This window comes from Ursus arctos, unplaced genomic scaffold (genome assembly GCF_023065955.2).
Source record: "Ursus arctos isolate Adak ecotype North America unplaced genomic scaffold, UrsArc2.0 scaffold_16, whole genome shotgun sequence".
Classification (NCBI taxonomy): domain Eukaryota; kingdom Metazoa; phylum Chordata; class Mammalia; order Carnivora; family Ursidae; genus Ursus; species Ursus arctos.
In genome coordinates, this window is record NW_026622830.1 from 23990916 (window position 1) to 24013348 (window position 22433).

General features: G+C 41.1%; 2 protein-coding genes across 2 annotated transcripts in view; one reads left to right on the forward strand and one right to left on the reverse strand.

Annotated features, from left to right (window-relative positions):
- Positions 1 to 4709, reverse strand: part of ASIP (agouti signaling protein) — a 122258-nt gene extending 117549 nt beyond the window's left edge. The window contains exons 1-2 of the mRNA XM_057312587.1: positions 4290 to 4709; positions 2790 to 2863 (exon numbers count right to left, since the gene is read on the reverse strand). The gene's annotated coding sequence lies outside the window, so the exon portion shown is untranslated. The remainder of the gene's footprint in view (positions 1 to 2789; positions 2864 to 4289) is intronic.
- EIF2S2 (eukaryotic translation initiation factor 2 subunit beta) lies at positions 46 to 19813 on the forward strand. The gene is made up of 9 exons (XM_026503315.4): positions 46 to 233; positions 5481 to 5658; positions 7089 to 7192; positions 11405 to 11540; positions 12207 to 12307; positions 13178 to 13326; positions 15561 to 15617; positions 17578 to 17663; positions 18217 to 19813. Exons 1-9 carry the CDS (start codon positions 219 to 221, stop codon positions 18390 to 18392), a joined length of 1002 nt encoding a protein of 333 aa, XP_026359100.1. The 5' UTR covers positions 46 to 218; the 3' UTR covers positions 18393 to 19813.
- Positions 19814 to 22433: the final 2620 nt, after the last annotated feature.

Below are 22433 nucleotides of genomic sequence, written 5' to 3' on the forward strand. Positions count from 1 at the left end.
GCTCCAGGTCGGCTCCTCCGCGCGCCTGCGCCTTGGCAGCCTCTGCGCAGGCGTATTTCCAACGCTTGGGAGGAGAGGGCGGGGTGTCGTTCCCTTTCGCTGATGCAAGAGCCTAGTGCGGTGGTAGGAGAGGTGTCGGTAGGAGCAGCGCTGCCACCGGGGCCTGGGGCTGACCCGTCCGACTTCCCGTCCGTGCCGAGCCCACTCGAGGCGCAGCCATGTCCGGGGACGAGGTGAGGGCCTGAGCCTGGCTCTAGGGCTACGGACTGAGGCGGAGAGTCTAACCCACCCCGGTGTGGGAGACCGGGCCTGCGGCCTAGCGGCCGGCTGCCGCCATGTGGGGCAGCCGGGCCTAGGCTGCTGGGAGCGGTAGAGCCGGTGAGGACTTCGGAGCCGCGGGCCTGGTCGCGCCCGGCTCTCCTTAGGGCGGCGGCGCCGAGGCCTGCGTCCTCCTGTGGCCGGCGTTTCCGGAATTGAGAGCTCGTTGAGTCGCCCTCCCAGAAGGGGGATTGAATGCCCGGGTACTGCCCCGAAAGAACGAGATTGGGGCTGCCGACCCCTGCATTCCTTTCGATTTGACAGTGCGGTTCCAACTCTCCTCGCTGGGCGCCAGGAGTGCTGAGAGGGGCTTTCCTCAGCTCCGGCGGGGCGCCCTCGTTAAAAACTTTGCAGGCTGCCTTGTCCTGGCCGGTATCCGCCCTTATTCTCATCTCGAGCATTATCTCTTTAAAGGACCGAGGGGTGAGGGAGATAGAACAGAGGAAGAGACCCTTCAGCCTCAATAAGTGACTCACTCGGAAAGTTTTAGGGCGGGAGTCCTTAAGCCTTCCTGAACAGAGAGCTCTCAGCGACGTGAGCGGGAAGAACGGGCTGCGAAGCTGGCTGGATCTTTTTCCACCGTCGTGCTTGTATCTCAGCAAATTTTCTCAAGTCCTTGTTAGCCATATTTGTACCAGTTCATGTAAAATCAAACGGGTCTCCCACCAAGGAAAAAAAAAAAGCTCTTGAATTTATAACTCACTTTGTAAATATTGGGGAGCTTGGCCTATAGCGCCTTGGAGAGGAGGAGGAAAAAATCGAGGCTTTCTCGAGCGTTGGTTTTTTTTTTTAGGTAGACCCTGAACGATGCTTAGAATTTCCGCAGTAGTGGAAAGGCCTGATCACGGGGCAAAGGCAGTGGTTAAGAAGGACAAGTACATGTGCTCACAAAAAGGATATTCTCCAATTTGGTTGGAGTTAATTCCCTTGAAATGTTATGTGGTGGCTAATTCGTGGGGGGATTTGAAGACCAAATTAAGGAATTTGGATATTATTCTGGAGGAGGAGACTCCAGTTTCACATTTGATTTTCACAACCGTGTAAAATTGGTATCATTGTTACACCCATTTTAGAGATGAGAGAACTGAGGCTTAGAGAGTTGTATGATGCCCATGATTAAATAGTAAGTGGTGGAGCCAGTAGTAGAACTCCAGATCTTTGCAGTATTGCCTCTATCTAGGTAACTGGGAGACTCTTGCTCTGTTAGGAGATAAACTGAGAGTCTAAATGAAGTAGGTGGTTCTTGCTTGGAGGTCATGCTATGACCTTCCAAGACATTGCTCTGGCTACTGTATTTCAAAAGTTATGACAGTGGCCATGATTCATGCTTGTTTTTTCCCCTACCCATTTTCTAAGCTTTTCCTAACCTTTAACAGTGCCTATGTAGGTGTTGTAAAGTACCTGTGTAGGGGGTTTATGATAAAGTACTTAGAAGTGTTGTAAGGGAGTTAGATCTAGTAGCTACAGGGGGTAGAAGAAATAGGGCCATTTCAACATAGCAATATGGGGAGGTGGAGGATACAGTTTTACCAGTGGGATCAAGTTTTGAAGGAAGTGGAATGTGAATAAATTATTAAAGGGTGAACAAGATTTTGTCAAGCAAAAATGCAGAACCAGCATTCCAACAGAGGGCTTTGGAAGCCAATAAAGTATTAAGCAGCTTAGCACTTCACAGGTCTGTGAAGTCCAACTTCATTTTATAGGCAGGAAATTAGGGCCTAGGACGGTTAACTTGCCCAAGATCACACAGCAAGTTAGTGGGACTAGAAACTCAGCCTTTGGCTTCCACTCCGGTGAAGGGTCAGGTTCCTCAGTACTATGGAGTAGATTAGTATTCTTAGGCCAGTCCTTAACTTCTGACCACTTTACAGACTTGTAAGAATCAAGTGAAAAGTTGTACGTGGAAATGATTTATAAACTGCCAGGGTCTCCCCAAGAGTACAAGTTCTGGGCTAGGATAGAGGGTTAAAGGACGTACTCTTAGTTTTTTGGGTTTTTTTCCCCCTATTTTCTTTACATTTCCTTCTTTAAACACTTTATTGATGTATAATTGACATAAACTGCATACATTTCTTTTTAAATCTGGTGATTAAGCCAGAAACTCACCAAAATATAACTTTCTTTAACCTAGTGGAACCATGACCTTTAAAAAGCAGTGTTCTAGAATTACGGAAAATTCCCTAATCTGCAGGCATTCATATTTTTCAGACCAGTTTTTTTTTAAGTGTTGTCAATAGCTGAGATTACCTCTTATTACTGGGCCCCATTTACAAGGTGTCAGAACCATTAGGTTTTCACACAACGTGATAGGATGTTTTACAAAAGAAGCTTTAAACTAAAAAAAAAAAGTTTCTGATTAAAAATGAAGTGTGTGTTGTACAAAGTTTACAAAACACAGAAGAATACAAAGAAATAAAAATCTCCCAGGATCCTGTCATGCAGAGATGACAGTATTTAGCATTTGTTCTCACCTTGCTTCTCTAGGTTTTGTAACACTTGCTTCCTGGGTGTGGCGTGGCCATGAAGTTATCATCTTGGGTAAATTCTGATGAATGAGAGTAGGTTACCACTTTCAGTAAGCATTTTCACATTCTCCAACCCAACCCAACCTGGGAAGTTGAAAGTGGGAAGCTGTTTTTGAAAGCTTTGTTGTAGACTTAAAAAAAAAAAAAAAATAGCTCAAGAGATTCTATGGTTTTTCATAAGTGTACTGTCAGCAGCTATTTGCTTCTCAAATCCAACTAGTCTGATAAAACATTTTGAATGTAATTTGTAAGTCAGACATGAAAATCTTAAAACAAAAACATTTTTTCACTCAGGACTGACATGGCCCTGTATTTGGGGGAGTCCTGTCCTAGGCACTATTTTGGGATCCCTGGTTTCCTTATTTTGAAACTCTACTTTGCTAGGAGGCGTGAGTATATGGGGCAATAAATAACTATATGTCTTAAGTATCCAGAGACAGTAATTGTGAGAGATGTTAATTATATCGGTGTATAATTCCTGCGTGTTTATTACTCTTTACAAGGCTACAACCAAACTGTTTGCCTGTAGACTTAAGTACAAATGTTTTTCAGAGCGTGAGAGCTGTGAGGCTGTCCTCTGATTTGAGAATCCCTCCTGTCTTTGGTCTGTCTTGCTGCAGAATAGTTAAAAGATAATTAATATTCCAGAACTTGATACTTGGGGGAAAAAATGCAATAAATTGTAAGCCCTGCCGGACAACTAAATTTCTAGTACCTGGTGTGCTGCCCTTTTGCCAAATCTCCATATTTCAGGAATGAGGATAAACTGCCTACCTCCCAGGAATAGATTGCAACATTCCATGTACAGTGACCCAGGGCCTAACAGGTTAGCAGTGGGAAGCTTCCTCCTGCTAATTCAGTCTTCCTTATTATTTATTTATTTTTTTATATCCTCTTCTTTAAGTTTGCTCAGTAGTGTTCTTCAGACTGACTGCATTTTGGAATTATTCATTTGCTACACAATTAAATCTTTGTGAAGATAGGAGAGGAAATCTTTGAAATGAGGTTGTGTCATGTTCTAGAATGTCTTGCAGATTATTCTTTTTTGGGTGAGGACAATAACTACCCTACCTTATTACAGACCCTTGTTTGGTTTCAGTGTAGCTCAGTTTCTCTAATGTACTTGGGTCATAAAGAAATTTAAGTTAATTGGAATCAATTTGGGGAACTTTTTGAGTTTCATGGTATGTCTTGGAAATGTGATCATGCTGAGTTGATGAAATTTCAGTGATAGGAATCAAGAGATACCGTGCTTTGTGAACTATAAAGCATTATATAAATTATAATAATTGCTAACACTTATTGAGTACTTTGTGCCAGGCACTGTGCCAAGTGTTTTGTATTTAATTACTCATTTAATCCTCCCAATAATCTTGTGAGGTTTGTTTTTGGTTCTGCTACTGATCTCCATTTTACAAATGAGGCATGGAGAGGGCAAAAACTTACCTGGAGAAGCACAAGTAAGTGCCAAAGTCAGGATTTGAATTCAGTCTAGTTGGACTCCAGACCTGTGCTTTCAAATACTTCTCTGTCACAACAGATCATTGGGCAAAATCCTAAATTTAAGCATGGTAGAATTTGGACAAAGATTGGTAAGGGCTTAGAGAAAAATACTTGGAACTTGAATCCAATTCTACTTGACTTCAAAGACCTCTTTCCATTCTACCAGGCATCTACTCTAAATGTTAAACTGTTGGGGCACCTGGGTAGCGCAGTCGTTAAGCGTCTGCCTTCGGCTCAGGGCGTGATCCCGGCATTCCGGGATCGAGTCCCACATCGGGCTCCTCCGCTGGAGGCCTGCTTCTTCCTCTCCCACTCCCCCTGCTTGTGTTCCCTCTCTCGCTGGCTGTCTCTCTCTGTCAAATAAATAAAATCTTCTAAAAAATAAAAATAAAAAAAAATAAATGTTAAACTGTTGTGTCTACAATAGCAATCTATATTTTTTCCCAAGTGATCAGTATACACAAGTTGTCTAAAACAAGTAATAAATTAGTTTTTTACTTACTCTCTAGTGGACATTAGATTTAAAATAACTAAGAAAACTTAATGTTCCTGAAACAGAAAGCAAAATAAAAGTTTGTATGGAAGTTTCTCTTACTTAGAGATTTGCTATAGGAAGGGTTGCTGATGGATTTTCTTAAAGATTTATCTGAATTTGGGGGGGGTGGGATGGGAGAAATTTTTATTTTAATTTTTTATCAGGTCCAGTCTCCTGGCGTAGCAAACCCAGGATGCCAGCCGTAAACAAAACATGTATAAGCTGCCGAGGCATTTGTTTTCTCATCCATAAAGTGGAGGACATAGCATAAGTTGTTGCTAAGGTCCCTTCCCAAGTTCCATGATACATTTATAAAGTCTCCAGATTTGCTCGTGAAATTTAAAAGTGAAATTGCTGTATCTTGTGAGAATCTACAAATTTAAAGGCAGGTGCGTGTGTTTCCGAACCATACCCCTCCCCCACCCCTAATAAGGGAAGGTGGTTGGATGGACTTTTTGTGAGTTTGTAAAATCCTTTTTGGTAATTTAATGTACCATATATTGTTGTACTTTCAAGTATGCTTTTTGAGTATACAATATATTTGGAATGTGAGTATCTTTAAAAACAATCACTTGGTTCCCTTTTCTTTTTTTAAACAGATGATTTTTGATCCTACTATGAGCAAGAAGAAGAAGAAGAAGAAGAAGCCTTTTATGTTAGATGAGGAAGGGGATGCCCAGACAGAAGAAACCCAGCCCTCAGAAACAAAAGAAGTAGAACCAGAGCCAACTGAGGACAAAGATGTAGAAGCCGATGAAGAGGACAGTAGGAAAAAAGGTGAGTTGTAGATACGAAGGAGTCCACTGTTGTCCTGTGAGACCCGGTTCTCTTCTGTGAGTGTTTTGGATTTTGTGCCTACAGTGACCTCTCAGCCTGGTAAGTGAAGTTGAGACTATCAGCATGTTGTGTGCACTGGGTCTTGCCAGATTTCTGATAGACTCGTTCCAGAGAAGGTCCTACCAAATCCACAAGTTGCAGAGATGACAAAACCTCATCATTCCAGGCCTGGTTTTTCCAGTCTAACTTGTCCAGTCTCTTCTCCAATTTTAATTGTAGTTGTATTTGAGTGTAGGCAGAAAGACATAGGAGCAGAAGTGGCAGTTTTGTATCTTAGCAAATCTGAGAATCTATAGAAAAGATTAAAATTACTGCCTAAAATGTTTGGAGTAGACACCAGCGTTAGTTATTCCCTCTTGTGCTCTAACATAGACACCGTTTGGTTACTGGAAACATGTATGTCGAACGTAAGACACTGCTGCTGATGGGGAGAACTGACATTCATTGAGATCTGGCTTGTGCTAAGCATCTTATACATGTTTAAAACAAACTTGAAAAGTAAGACATTCTTGTAATAAGACAAAATGAATTCATAAATAGCTCCTCGAAAAACTTTGTAGCAGAGGGATCCTAAAATATTCTTAGTGTACAGTAGGGCAGGACAACTGGAAGACTTATTGAATAAACCCATTATTGCTATTGGTGGATATGTCATATGCTTTATAAGGCCTTTTGTTGAGTGATTGATTTTAGTAACAATAAGCTAACCACTAGGATTTAGATGAAAAAAAGTATAGCACCTTAGTAGCCGTAGGAAGATAGAAAAGCCAGTTAGTACCTCTGTTGGAGTAACAGAAGTTTCTATCAAGACACTTAGGAGGCACCTAAAACCCAGTTGGGGGATAGACTTAGAGAAGGCTTCTTGGTAGAAGTTCCTTCTAACCAAGATCCAGTGAGATGAAGGTAAGTGCCATATGAGGGCTGACGGGGGCTTGGGTAAGAGACCACACATACTACATTAAGAAGTGGAAGTAGTTCAGTTGGACTAGAACCAGGAATTAAGGGTTGGTAGACGTGAGGGTAGGCAGAAATAGAGAGATAAAACTAGGGAGGCTTGGAAATTGTGTGACAACTCTGACTTTGCCATAGGAACAATGAGGCATGGTATGGCCAGATTACTAAATAAATATTCCCAACATGGTCCCCTAACCAGGTTTTTCCTACAAAACTTCGATTTGACCTGCCATTGTTTTTTCCAGAACCGTAACCTTGGGTTGTAGAGAGACCACTGTACTAATTAATACCCAATCTTTCCATTCTGGTGGCTTAACTAATTAATAGCTGAAATGTTGGTTTAATTCGGTTTGTGCTGTACCTTCTGCTAGTTGTTAATAATTTTTACTCTTAATAATTTTTAATTATCTCTTTAGATGCTTCTGATGATTTAGATGACTTGAACTTCTTTAATCAGAAGAAAAAGAAGAAAAAAACAAAAAAGATATTTGATATTGATGAAGCTGAAGAAGGAGTAAAGGTAGTATTGCTTTCTTATTGAAGGTAAAATTTGACCTCTTGAGAGGTTGCTAATGGCTGATGTTTCTTTTTGTCTTGTCTCTTAACAGCTTTGCTTTTGTTATTAAGTACTTGATCAGTGTTAAGGTCATTTTCCTGGGATTGTGTCTGACTAGGTATCTTAAAGAGATTATGGTTTAAAGGAATATAAATTGAGTTTTACACATGGCATTGCGTGCCATTAAGATGATTACAAAATGCCCTTGGTCATTAGCCACACTGAGATTGGCTGAGGAGAGAGATTCCTATAAGTGAGAAATCCTGTGGAGCATATATTCTTATGGTTTCTTCTGTTAGACTTTTGGTAGCATGTTGAAGATACATAAACTTATGTGTGTTCCTCTGAGCAGCAAAAAAATGAACCCCAGCTTGTGATGGACGGTGGCTGATGATTTTATGGCCTGTAGGAGAACAAGGGCATTTAGGCTGGTTTTATGGGGTTCTCTGGTCTTTTAGGAACATAAGGGCTTGCGATTATCTTGTTACTGGCTGTTTCCAATATAAATATCTCAAAATTCTTTTGGACAAGGATAGATAAATAGGTGAGTAGGTGGGTAAAAGGAAGATGGATCAAGAAGGAGCTAAAAGTCTGTTATTCCCTTACTTAGAGCTACTATTCTAAGACCCTATTCAGGAATCTTGAGCAGAGCCCACACATCTATTTTAAAAATCCAGGATAATAGCCATTTTGTGTATATACAAGTGAGAAGGAGCAAGCATGAGAGCACACATACACATGTACTCTCCCATTTTATGTTTTCTACCCCAATTTTTCTTTGGTGAATAGTTTATTTGCTCAAACTCAAATAAGGTGTATCCCACGTGTAATTGGAAATGTATACAGTAATTCATTCAGTTTTGGAAACAATGTCACAATTTTGATAACTTGGTTAATTCAGCAAATATGTATTGATAATTAACAGCGAGTTAGGCATTGTGTGCTGATTGCTAAGGTACTGAAATGAATAAGGTATTTTTCCTTTTCAGAGATTATTTTAGTTCAGGAATAATTTAGACTCCTTTAGAACAAGATGATTTTACCTGGATTTATCTTACTCTGTCCCTGTTTGGGGATTCTCTTCTCTTCCTACTATTGTAGGGAAACAAAGAAATACTCAGATTATACTGAACAAATGAGGTTTAAATATCCTGGGTAACAAGGTGACATACCACATGTGCTACAGAAGGCCATGGTTGACAAGGTTTTGTTGGTCAGTTCCTCTAGTAGCTTTTGTCCTGAAGAGGACAAGCTCTGCTCTTACTAAGTACTTAAACACTTTTTTCTCTGCTATTGAAGGCATAGCATAGCTTGTTACTACAAGTATCCTCATCAGGTAAGACATGGAGTTTAACTTGAAACTAAAGTGTTTTTAAGATACTGGGTATTGGGTTACTTGTCTACCTGAATTTTCAGACCATCACAGGGCTTTTGAAAAATCTTGAAAAACAGTGTGCCATTTTCTGTGTTTCAGTGGGTCCTTGCCTCAGTTTGGAAGTAGATCTTACTGGAATGAAGTAAATAAATAGTACAGGACTAGAAATTAGCTGTTGTGTGCTAATTTATATCAGCATATTTAAGTTTCTTGTTTAATGATTGTCATCTTGGAGACTAAGTTAATATCTGCTTTTTTTTTTTTTTTTTTTTTAAGATTTTATTTATTTATTCGACAGAGATAGAGACAGCCAGCGAGAGAGGGAACACAAGCAGGGGGAGTGGGAGAGGAAGAAGCAGGCTCATAGCGGAAGAGCCTGATGTGGGGCTCGATCCCAGAATGCCGGGATCACGCCCTGAGCCAAAGGCAGACGCTTAACCGCTGTGCCACCCAGGCACCCCAATATCTGCTTTCTTGTTTATGTGTTATCTGGCTAATACACATGAGCTGATTGGTTTTTGATGGCCAAATGTGGCATTGAGACTACATAGCTGGATTTGGGATCTCAAGGCTGCACGTCATTTACTCCCAGCTATTTTAAATTTTCTGCTAAGATTTATGAAATTACAGTGGCCAATGTCAGAGTAATTCAGTATGTAGGCATGCACAAATGGATGTTGATAGGTAATATTGACAACATACTTCAGGGTGGGAAGCCGGATAAGCTGGTGAAAGGATGGAGAGATTAGAAGACTAGAGACTGAGACTGGCCCTTTCTGATCTCTGGGGTGTATGACTCATTTCTAGTGCCCTGTTTACATCCGTAACTATAGCAGCTAATCTTGGAATCAAACTTTATCTTTTATCCATCCATTCATCAGGTGACTGTAATTCTCTGGGTTCTGCTTTTTCCCTCTTTCATGATGTCATCTATTGAAATGATGCCCAAAGACCTCTTCACAGTCTGGTGCCAGGCTGACTGTGGTATAATGAAAAAATAAATATTTGGTCTTTGTCCTTAGTTCCTGGCACACAGCTTCTAAAACCCTTGGCATCTCTGGAGTGATAAAAGTGTCCTTAGAGAGATGACTAGTGGCTGGGAGCTCCTGGATAGCTTTAGGGTGGGGGCTGGTTGTCAGAAAGCTTAAGCCATGATTAGAGGATTAAAACTTTCACATACACACTTCTCCAGGGAAAGGGGCTGGAGATTGAGTTCAATCACCAATGGGTAATGATTTAATTAATCCTGCCTACATAATGAAACCTCCATAAAAACCTTTCAACAGCGGGGGTTAGAGAGCTTCACGGTTTGTGAATATGTTGGGCTGTTGGGCGAGTGGTATAACCAGAGAAGGCTCTGCACCTGCCTCCCTCCCCCCTTTTCTTGCTCTGCTCTATGCATCTCTTCCATTTGGCTGTTACTGAATTGTATCCTTTATAATAAACTGGTAATAGTTAAGTAAAGTGCTTTTCCGAGTCCAAGTCGTTCTAGCAGATTATTAAATGGGGGGGGGTGTTCTGAATTTGTAGTCAAGACAGATTAAATGTGGGTAAAACATTTACCCTGTACTTGCATTGGCCTCTGAAGTAAGGACAGTCTTGTGGGACTGAGCCGTTAAACCTGTAGAATCTGTCACTGAGCATGGGTAGTGTTAGAATTGAATTGAATCATAGGCCACCTAGTGTCAGAGAGTTGGACAATAGCTGTGGGAAAAATACACGTATTTGGTGTCAAGAGGAAAAAAACACTCCCATTGATTGCATCAGAATACTTAGAAACTTCTTTACTCCTGAACCCTGTTCCTGCTGAAGATTGTCAACCAGAAGATGCAGGAATCTTTTTTTCTTTTCTTACGATTTTATTTATTTATTTTAGAGAGCTCACATGAGCGGGACGGACAGGGAGAAGGAGAGAGAATCTCAGGCAGACTGTGCACTGAGCGTGAAGCTCAGTGCAGGGCTTGATCTCACGACCCCAAGATCACAACCTGAGCCGAAACCAAGAGTCAGATGCTCAATTGACTGTATCACCCAGGTGCCCTGATACAGGAATCTTTTAAAGATTTCTAGGTGATTTTGACAGTGGCCTGGTTTGGAAACATGAGCAATAATTATAAGATCTCAAGGCTGATGGATAAAGGAAAAGATGCCACAAAAGTGTCTTAAAGAGTGGTGCCTGTCTGGCTCAGTCAGAAGAGCATGTGACTCTTTGATCTCAGGGTGGTGAATTCAAGCCCCACATTGGGTGTGGAGCCTACTTTAAAAAAAAGGGGGGGGGGTGTCTTAAAGAACTTCCAGTTTAAATGACAGACTTTATTTATTTATTTATTTATTTCTAGGATTTTATTTATTTACGTGAGAGTGAGCACCAGAGCACAGAGGGAGAAGAGAAGCAGAGTCCCCACTGAGCAGGGAGCCGAACGCAGAGCTTGATCTCAGGACCCTGAGATCATGATCTGAGCCAAAGGCAGATGCTTAACCAACTGAGCCACCTAGCACCCCTATTTATTTTTTTAAAGATTTTATGTATTTGAGAGAGGCATGAGCAGGGAGAGGGACAGGCAGACTCCCCACTGAGCACAGAGCCGGAGGTAGGGCTCATGACTTAGATACTTAACTGACTTAGCCACCCAGGTACCCCTTAATGACAGACTTTCTGAGCCAGTTTGGTTCACCTGTGAGAGACATTGCTTATCTGTAACTGCAATTGTGAATATTTATTTTCCTCCAAAATGTCAGCCCATGTCATTTAAAAAAATAGTCCTAGTATCAAAATGTTGATTCTTATCTCAATTTCTTAGGATCTGAAGATTGAAAGTGATATCCAAGAACCAGCTGAACCAGAGGATGACCTTGACATTATGCTTGGCAATAAAAAGAAGAAAAAGAAGAACGTTAAGTTCCCAGATGAGGATGAAATACTAGAGAAAGATGAAGGTAATATTGAGGCTCGGCAGCTCATTTCTAGGTTACTCAAGACTTTGGCCTAGTCTCTTTGATGACCTTTCTTATTTTTCTGTTCTCCTTATTTCCATTGCCTGATAATGGAAACTGAAAGGAAAGGATATCTAACTTGATAATGACAGTTCAAGATTTCATGGGGGAAGAATTTGGCAACTGGGATTATACTAGCTGTAACTAGATTTAAAATAATGTTCAAAAAAAATTTTTTTTTCATTTTTTTGTTAAAAGTGCTGTTTTATTAGTTCTAAGTGCTAAAGTTCTTTAGAGAACTTTAGTTTAGCAGATGGATTTTTATGGATGTGGATGTTTCTTCAGCGCTTCAGAACAGCTGGATTTTTTTTCTCTAGTTATCCCAGTGCATTATGTTATCTTTCGTTTATTAAATCAAGAAATAATTCAGTGTGTCTGTTATCACGAATTCCTAGAGAGGTCTCTATTAAGGGGTTATTTATGAAAGTTGTAACATCCCTGTCTTGACAAAGTAACAGGTTGTTTGTGAGCCTTGATGCTTTGAGCCTTGATGCTTTTATGCAGGAGGGAAGACAAATGTCTTTGAAACTTTCATTTCTCTAGATCTGCTTCACCCCCCCCACTTTGTTACTGCCTACCCCTCATTCTTACGGTCTTTATTATCTGTAGCTTTAGAAGATGAAGACAGCAAAAAAGATGATGGTATCTCATTCAGTAACCAGACAGGTCCTGCTTGGGCAGGTTCAGAAAGAGACTACACATATGAGGAGGTAAGGTAAATTTTGTTATGAAAAAGGGCTAAGATGTTTGCTAGAATTCAAAGAAGAACAAGATCTTTATTTTATTTACTTATTTTTTAACATTTATTTGAGAGCGAGAGAGAGCCTGTGCAGTGTGCAGGGAGGGGCAGAGGGAAAGAGAATCTCCAGCAGACTCCCTGCTGAGTGTGGAGCCTGGGCTCCCCTCTCATGACCCTGAGATCAAGACCTGAGCTGAAATCAAGAGTCGGATACTTAACCAACTGAGCCACCCAGGCACCCCTGAAGAGCAAGATTGTCATACTGAATTGGAAGGGCCATTGAAGAACAGATCGTGAAACAGACCCGGAGAGGTCACACAATCAGTGCACAGTGCTGCCTGGTGCCCTCCAATGCCCAGAGTTCAGTATCATTATGGTATTCACTGCTCCATCTGAATCCATGAACTTCTGTGGACATGGAGCCCTTTAACTGGGAGAGCAGTAGAGGAAGGGGGTGCCTTAATTTAGGGCCAGGGTGAGTTCAGTTAGTTTGTATGGACTTTCCTGAATCTTACTTTTCCATGTATTATATACTTTCCCATAGAAATAGCAAAGTTAGTAGGGCTCATTCCTTCATTCATTCAGCTTTGAACTCAGTATCGCTGAGCATCCCTAATGGACCTGCCTGAAGATTGAGTGCTGTTCTTAAGGTGCTTCCAGAACATGTAGACATGATAAGTTGTGTGTGTTAGTAAAAAAGTGTATGTGCTGCCGAAGCGAGGACTGTGTTTAGTAAAAAGTGATGTTTGCTTTGCTTGAAGATAAAACAGTGACTCAAGGGTGAATTTTATACTTCTTCTATTAATAAGAATGTATGTGAATACCATTTGTTTCTCTATAGCTACTGAATCGAGTATTCAACATTATGAGGGAAAAGAATCCAGATATGGTTGCTGGAGAGAAAAGGAAATTTGTCATGAAACCTCCACAGGTCGTCCGAGTAGGAACAAAGAAAACTTCTTTTGTCAACTTTACAGATATCTGTAAACTGTAAGTTGGTTAATGGAGAGTCCTCCACCCCAAATACCAGCTACTCAGAGGAGGCTATGTTAAATATCCTTATTGTGCAGTTTGTTGCAGGAAGAAGGAAAGAGTGCACAAGTGTCAGGGTTGGTTTGAGGGAGGTCACAGTTAACGTCTGTCAGTTCTTCCTATTCATAGGTCTCAGGGCTTGTTTTATCAGGCATCCAAAGGTGAGAGAAGCCAACTCATGCTGACCCCTGAGAGTGGATCATAACCAGATGCAGTGAAGAGGGAGGAGGTTGAATATAGTCCTCAGACAGGAGCGTGGGGAGCCCAGGGAGGTAGAAAAGCTCATTAGGCTGGGGTGGACCTGGTAAACAACTGCAAGAGTGAGCTCCGGGACAACAGCTGAATTTGGTGCCTCTTCTTTGGATGGTCATTGGCAAGTCATGGTCGATGAGATCTTAATGACCATCACATTCCATGTGTATCTCACCCCCAGGTCACTCTGGGCCTGGCACTTCTCATAGCTCAGCTACATCTTTTCTGACAGGCTCTTCAGGGCACCAGACCTTATCTATCTACTGTTTGTTACTCAGTTTCATAAGTGATACATGTTTATTGCAGATAAAAGGCAAAACAGTGAACACAAAAGAATAATCACTAAAAATTCTACCACCCTGAGATAATCACTTGTTTTCATTATAGGCATTACTTAAAAGGTTTAGACTTTTGGCTGATGACAATAGTAGTATATTTATTTGAGAAAAACTAGAAAATACAGACATGCTGAAGAAAATGAAAAATCATCTATAGATAACTCCATTAAGAGATAATCATAATTTAATACTTTTATGTTTAGCTAGTATTGTGCATGTAGATATTTTAAAATACATTAGTATCATACTGGTTTTTAACAGGATTTTCTCAGTGTATCAAACTTTTACCCATATCATTAGTCTTCAGAAATGTTTTGAATAGCAACACAACATATTTAACAGTTCCTTAGTTGGATATGGTTGCTTCCGAGTTTTCAGGATCAATGGCAGAGCTTCAGGAAACATCCCGATACACGTATCTTGACATAATTCAGAATAGAGCCTTAGGGCAAAAATTCCCAAAGTGGAACTGCCAAATTAAAAGGAATGGGTTATTTTTGTGGCAAATTGCCTTCCAACAAGCTCCTACCAATTTATATTACCACTAGCAATGTAGGAGCTTACCTGTTCTATTTTCATCAACCCTCACTACACTTTGGGAAAGAGTAACTTAAAAATTGTAATAGTAGTACCTGGTTATTGGAACAAGTTCAACCAATGCCAAGTGAATAGAACTATTTTTTAGAGATTTATTTTAGAGCATGCAAGTGGGGGCAGGGAGCAGAGGGAGAGAGGAAACGGACTCCCCAACAATGCCGGGCTTGATCTCAGGATCCAAGATCATGACCTGAGTTGAAAGCAAGAGTCAAGATGCTTAACTGACTAAGCCACCCAGATGCTCCCCAATTGAATAGAATTGAAAAGTTTAAATACTGAATGGCATTGCTCTGTATTTGCTTTTTCCTGTGTGTACTTGGCGGGTGGGTGGTATATAGAGACCTGTCTTGCTCCAAAAGCAGGATAGAGTGGATATACGATAACTTAACTGCTCCTCAGTTGAATATTTAAGCTGTTTTCAATTTTTCTGCTCTTGTGCTACCATGGAGTATTTCTCTATATATTGTTCCCTTTTTTTGTTAATGAAAATTTTCAAAAAAGACACACATAGGGATTAGCAGAACAGCCAAGTGTCCCATTGCCTAGGTTTTGTGTATTTTGACCTTTTGACACATGTGCATCAGATCTTTTTCATTTTATTTTTTTTAGAAAGGGGGAGAGAGAATCCCAGGCGGTTCCATGCCTAGCATGGAGCCCGACAAGGGGCTCGATTTCACAACTTTGAGATCATGACCTGAGCTGAAATCAAGAGTCAGACACAACCAACTAAGCCACCCAGGCGCCCCCAGATCTTTTTCTTCTTTAGAAAGAGGGTTTTACAATCAAGGACATCTGTGTATCTCTTTCTGATCCCTTCACCTTCTTTCTCAGAAAAAGAGGTTAACCTCTAAAGTTGGTGTTATTTCAGGGTTTGATGAACTAGGCACTAAAATTCACCAAATAGTTGAGTAATTACAGATAAAAACAGTGAACAGGATGGTTTTTTAGACATTTGGTAAGATTTCCAATGAAGGATAAAGTTTATATATTCCACTTTCTTTTTAGATTACATCGTCAGCCCAAACATCTCCTTGCGTTTTTATTGGCTGAATTGGGTACAAGGTAAGAAACTATATTCACATTTATGTACAATTATAGATCATACTACTGGATATTTTAAAAGAATGTCTCATAACTTGAAAAGGATACATAACACCCTTAGGAAAAACATTCACATGATGATAATCAAGGGAACTTTTAGGCCAGGGAGGGAGGGAAATCATTTTTGAGAGCTTAGCTGCTTAGGAATAGGGAACAGAGTTAAAAGTGGCTCATCTATACAGGCCTGCTGGTGTTCCTGTCATTAATATTCTTGGGTCTTCTTATGGAGCAAACAGACTTCAGAGGAAACCATTTTCTTAGGCCAGAATTTATTTTCTAAATTGTTAATAGGCTATCGAAGAAATAGGTTGCAGAGTGGCACAGGAGAAAACACTGAAACAGAGAACCATAATTAGTTATTTTCCTGTTTTCAGGGCTCACGTGTTGAAGGCACAAAGCCAGTCTATCCCCATTCAGGGAGGCCATTATCCCACGGAGCCCATCCCAATGAGTATGACCATAAGTACTAGGAATCCAAAAGTCCCTTTAAAAATAATTAACACAGACTTAGAGCATGATGATGATGAACACATACTGAGTGCCTACTGTATGCCAGGTACTGTGCCAGGTACTGTGCCAAGCACTTTTTGGGGTACTCAGTTGTTACAGTGGTCTGTAAGTGGAAATTAATATTACCCGTCTTACAGGATTCATGTGAGTTGGTCACAGAGCTAGTTAATAGCATAGTCGAGATAGTAAACTCAGCTCTGCCTGTCTCTACAGCTTGAACTTTTAAAGGCTTACAGAGATAACTAAGGTGTTCTGTCTTCCTACTCTAAAACTCAGTTTGTTGGAATTGACTGCATTTGAGGTTAAGGAGTAATTTATTTAACTAGTGGTAGATAGGAAAGCTCTGTTGTAGAAGAACTGTGTTTTAAATATATATTTGTTAGATTATTTTTAATTTGTATAAACTAACGAAGGAATAAAAGCTAGCAGTGACCTACTTCTCAGAATAATTTACACTTTTACACTTTTTGTAGAGGTAGAATATTATAACAAGTTGTGACCAGTGAACTTATGGTCTGTGGGCTAAATATTATGGGGTTGTTGAGAAAATTCAATTTCTTTTGACAGTGAATGGGAAAAATTTCCTACATCAAGCATTGGAATCACCGTAGCCTGGAGATTAAGGGTTACAGTCCATGGAGGATGATAATAAAGCCTTATAGTTAAAGGAGAATCACAGGAGAGGTTCTTACAAAAGTCAGTTTTATGAGATGCAAAGCAAATATCAATTTAATGCTACCTGGCTGAACTTTGTTGTTTCACGATGTGATTTGTAACATATGGTAATATCTAGCACAGAGCTTTACCTTTTCAAAAGTGTTGGTCAGCAGCTTCTTTTCAAAAAGTTTCTCTTTAAGCACCACTGACAATATGTGACCTGTGATTCCAACTGTACTTCATTGGTAACAGCTTTATAGAGATACAGTCCACACATTTAAATGTACACATGGTTTTTAATATGTTGACATAGTTGAATAGCCATTACCACAACCCATTTCAGGATATTTTCATCAAATCGCTGACTGAGTCAAAACATTTGGTGATTAGAATTTGGTCCTTCCTATTTTTGTATTACAGATCCCCTCACTGCCTTATACCTGGTATACATTCAGTAGAAGTGTCTTTATTCCTGTTGGATGAATAAGCCATCACACACAGTGGAGGAATCAGTTTGTTAGCCTTCATCCTGAATCTGTCACTGGAGATTTAATTGGTTAAATTGGACTTAATGTTAGGAAATAGGAGTACGTCATCAGGCATCAACTACTTAAAAATAAATTTTGAAAGATCAGGTAGTATAGCACTGCTTTTAGAACTTGCCTGTGCCATTGAATATATTTTAAATAGGTCCTGGAATTTGGTTTCTTACAGGAAACAACAGTAATGGAGACACTTTTCTTTTCTCTCCTAGTGGTTCTATAGATGGTAATAATCAACTTGTAATCAAAGGAAGATTCCAACAGAAACAGATAGAAAATGTTTTGAGAAGATATATCAGTAAGTGTATAATTACATCACTCTGAAATGTTCTCAATATTTTGGGAGAGATCCGCAGGTTTTTTAATGAAGCTAGAAAGGCTGACCTTCAAAGATAAGGGCAAATGATGGGAGGATGGGACAGCAAGGGGACTCTTGGCAGCTGCTTAGGGGTATGGAGAAAAAGGGTTTGGATTTCTTAAGCTCCAGCAGATCAAGGCTGCTTTGTTGGTTCTAGGCTGAAGGACAAGTCAGGGAAATCTCTTTGCAGTTAGCAGGTGTATTCCCACCTAGGAAAGCTAATGAGTTCTGAGTGGCTGTCCTGTAGACAGAACCAGGAATGGCATCTGGCAATCATCCCTGCCTCCTTGGACACAAACCTTGGTTTAGCACCTGAAGCATCACAGCAAACAGCTTGTGTCTTTTTACCCCTGGAATATCAAAGTTAAGCTAAAGCTTTCCCTGGTCTGGGTGCCAGCCTGGGCTTGTGGAGTTCATTGTAGAAGTTTCAGAGGGAAGAAACCTCTGGCTCACTGCAGCCGCCAGGTAATTCTGTATGTTGTTTTTCCTGCAGAGGAATACGTTACCTGTCACACGTGCCGATCACCGGACACAATCCTGCAAAAGGACACCCGACTCTATTTCTTACAGTGCGAAACTTGTCATTCTCGATGCTCTGTTGCCAGCATCAAAACCGGCTTCCAGGCTGTCACAGGCAAGCGAGCACAGCTCCGTGCCAAAGCTAACTAATTGGCTAACCACCACTGATTTTGCAAAGTGTGTTGTGGAGATTTGGCTGGACAGGTTTACCATCAGAGTGGATATACCACTGTATTAAAAACAAGATAGAAAAGCTGCCAGGTTCTTTGGTGTGTGGCTGGTCGGTCTGAAATCCTTGAAAGATGCCGATGCTCAAGCTGTTGACATACTCGCTGCCTACTTTAACAACTGTCAGGAAAACATGATGGGGTAAGGCGGTGCTTTTTTAAAATCGTTCATAGACTTATGTAAAATGCAAGATAAATTAAAGTTATTATAACAGTGATTCTTTCAATTTGGTTTGTCCTTCGGTTTTCTATAAAAATTGTGCTTAATGAATTCAGCAAAACAGTTTGTGCCTGGGCTCTGCGAGGTCTCTATATCCTCATCTGAGAAACTGGACAGTGGCAGGTGCTTCAGCTGGGCAGCCTTTTTTCTTCTCAGCTTCTCTTGAAATAAAGCTTCACATGAGAGGGCGGTTGGAACATGAGATCGGGAGGACAGCCTGTTTTCAGTGTCCACAGAATGATTACATAGATTTGAATTCTTTTCGTTATGTGAGGATTGTTGCTACTACCTCACCGCCAAGTGCTCCAGCTGTTACCACATGAGGGGAATACAAGGTGCTAGGTACCCACCCCCTCCCCCCCGTCCGAATTTTCTTTCTTACTGGCCACTAAGAAAATCTTAGAAACAGCCCTTAAGTATGTCTTGTAATCAGCACACTGAGAAAAACGTTGGGCATCTGTTGGTAAGGAAGCAGTGTGGCATGTTGTACCATACAGAGAACTGAGTGCAAAGTAAGAAGCTAGAGAAAGCTTTTCTTTTTCCCAACTTCTGGGTTTGAAAAAGACCCACTACAAATGCTTTTCTGTTTCCTATATTAAAAGTAGCTTTTCAGTGTGACCATGAGAAACCAAGAGGTGATGGTGCCTATGTGGTGCTTTTGGTGCCTCCAGTTCTGCCTCCTGAGGATTTGGCTGAAAGCTGTTTCTCCATTCAGCACAGGGAGAAAGATCATTCAGTCTGCTGTGACTTGCCTTGCACACACCTGACCATAAAGGCACATTGCTGCTCCTCACGTGCTTGTTGCCAGACTCCTAAGTGGCCCCAGGAGCAGTCACTCAGCCCTGAATGTTTTAACCATGTTGTTTTTAATCACTGTGACCCTTAATTTTAAAGTACAGGCCACGTGTTATAAAACACCTTGGCCATGAAATGGTGGAGGGAGCAGAGTAGTCCGTTGACCAGATAGGTCCCAGGGAGACCACACACTGGCTGAGCTGCCACCACTGCCCTGATGAACTGAACTGTTTATGATGCCATCTTCCTTCTTGTGTATCTACGCCCACACAATCCCAATGTTCGATATTACTGCGTGAATAAAGCAAGGTTTAGTGCCTCTTGTGTAATTAGCCCTCCATTGCTTTTGTGTGTACCTATGTGTTTTTCTTTTTACTTCAGTGGGACCCCTTAGGGAAGACAAGTTTTTACCTTTTACCTGTGTGACAGGTTGGCACACAGTTGTTGCAGTTTCAACCCAATTTTAACTTCATTCTCAAAACAGTTTCTGGACTGATAGAATCCTTTAAGAAACTGTCTGATTAAAATTGAATTAACTATTAACCCACTCAATTTTGGGCTGCCCTAAGTTACCCATTCACAGTGGCATCAGCTTCTTCTGTCTCTACTGCCTCACACCAAGCCCCTCAGCTTCAAGGAACCTTCTATAGGGTGACAAAACAAAAGGCAACTGAGGGTTTTTGATCAAGAGCCGGGTTTTGGTTGTGAGAAGGGAACAAGACCTTTCCCAAACAAGACCGTTTCCATTAGGAGACGGTCTTGAGGAGTGTTCCTAATCATGCAAAAGGGAAAAAAGAAGGGTTCCGCTGGTAGTTTAAAAAAATAAAAAAGTTTGAGACTTGATAAACAGGTTCTGTGACTGCCTAAGCCAAGTCTGCAGTATGCTGCTGTGCATGTTCTTTCTGACCCCATCCTGGCTCACTCCCACATTTCCACTGCCCACTGCATGTAAAGTATTATTTCCCCTTCCAGGCCACCATAATATAGGAACCAAGAACAAGGGGTTTTGTTCACTCATTCACCCCTACGTCCTGAGAGCAAGCAGTCTAGCAAGTTGTCAGTGTTCTAATACTTGAGTTTCTTTAATATTTTTATTTGAGAGACAGCATGGGCAAAAGAACAAGCAGACTCCCCACTAAGCAGAGCCCAATGCAGGGCTCGATCCCAGGATCCCAACCTGAGCCAAAGTCAGGCACCTAACCAACCGAACCACCCAGGTTTCTTTAAAAGAAAGAAACCACCTTGGTTTCTTTAAAAGAAGCATAGAATGGGGGCTCCTGGGTGGCTCAGTCGATTAAGTGTCCAGCTCTTCATGGCTGAGCCCTGTGTAGGCCTCCATGCTAGGCATGAAGCCTGCTTAAGATTCTCTCCTCCCCACCCCCACTCATGCTTGCTTTCTCTCTTGTGCTTAAAAAAAAAGAAAAGAGGGGCGCCTGGGTGGCACAGCGGTTAACCGTCTGCCTTCGGCTCAGGGCATGATCCCGGCGTTCTGGGATCGAGCCCCACATCAGGTTCCTCCACTGTGAGCCTGCTTCTTCCTCTCCCACTCCCCCTGCTTGTGTTCCCTCTCTCGCTGGCTGTCTATCTCTGTCAAATAAATAAATAAAATCTTTAAAAAAAAAAAATTTTTATAACCCCTCTCCCCCCAGACATCTTGCAATGTAAGTGTTCCGCAGAAAAAAATGTTTCGCTGGACATCTTGAAAGAAATTTTGCTGTGGTATATGAGGCCCCAATTCTGATCCGACCTCTCCCCCCCGCCCCCGCCCAGATCCTTTGCCTTGGCAATTCTAAGGTTTCACATTTCAACAAAACATTAGATTTTGCAATCTGTTTTAGAATCTGGGCTTTGTAGCATGTGATCTTTTTCAGTTGAAAAGATGGATTTATAATTAAAAACTTAATTCCCATAATCCTATCAACATTTTACTGTCAAAAACATTTTTCCGTGGGGCGCCTGGGTGGCACAGCGGTTAAGCGCCTGCCTTCGGCTCAGGGCATGATCCCGGCGTTCTGGGATCGAGCCCCACATCAGGCTCCTCCACTGTGAGCCTGCTTCTTCCTCTCCCACTCCCCCTGCTTGTGTTCCCTCTCTCGCTGGCTGTCTGTCACATAATAAATAAAATCTTTAAAAAAAAAAAAAAAAAACATTTTTCCAAGTTAGTACAGTCTTCGTAGTTTTTTAAAACTGCAAAGAAGTCCATCCATGTTATACCATAGTTTATTAAATCAGTGCTTGGATGGGCATTTGCTAATTTGTAAGACTGCTATCAGTATGGACTCTGAGCAGTTGGGAGTGGCTTCCCATTGAAGACTGCTCTTGGGATGATTGTCTCAGATCCTGATAAACCCTGCCACCCTTGGCCATAGGAGCATCAAACTCTCCCAACAACATGCAACAGAGGCATAGTCCTTGGAGCTTAGTCACATTAATGGTGCTTTTTGAGAAGAAAGGACCAAACACTTGCTGGGTCCCTGTGGCTGCCATGGCTCCTGTCCTTTCAAACTTTCCCTGATAACAAAATATTCCTGAACCCTTCTCATCACTGCCCCTTGATTTAAGCTTGGGTTCTGTTTTATTAAGACAACATTGGAAGTTACTCGAGGACAAGCTGTTAAAAAGAATAAGTATTAATGGATATTCTTCATATTAAACACATTTTAATAGCCTCTTTTAAAATTATCATCAGCTGCAGATTTTCCTGAGCTTTTTAAATAGACCAGAAACAAGATCAAAGCCAAAAATCTTACATGGGAAGCTGGCCAAACCTAATCATACAGTGAGCAACAGCTTCAGTATCATTAACTCTCTTGGCCTCTGAGAATTATGATTTTTCAGTCCCAGACACATCTGTGCACTATGATTACCACTGCCCAGAATCTGGGGTATTCTTAACTATCTTTTAAACCTTTTTTTTTTTTTAAAGTGTAAGCTCCATGCCCAACATGG

Bases quoted from the DNA above. Each gene is read 5' to 3' on its own strand.
- EIF2S2 (XM_026503315.4), top strand. The intron at 12,308-13,177 runs GTAAGGTAAATT...GTTTCTCTATAG, and splicing joins GAGACTACACATATGAGGAG to CTACTGAATCGAGTATTCAA. The intron at 13,327-15,560 runs GTAAGTTGGTTA...CTTTCTTTTTAG, and splicing joins TTTACAGATATCTGTAAACT to ATTACATCGTCAGCCCAAAC.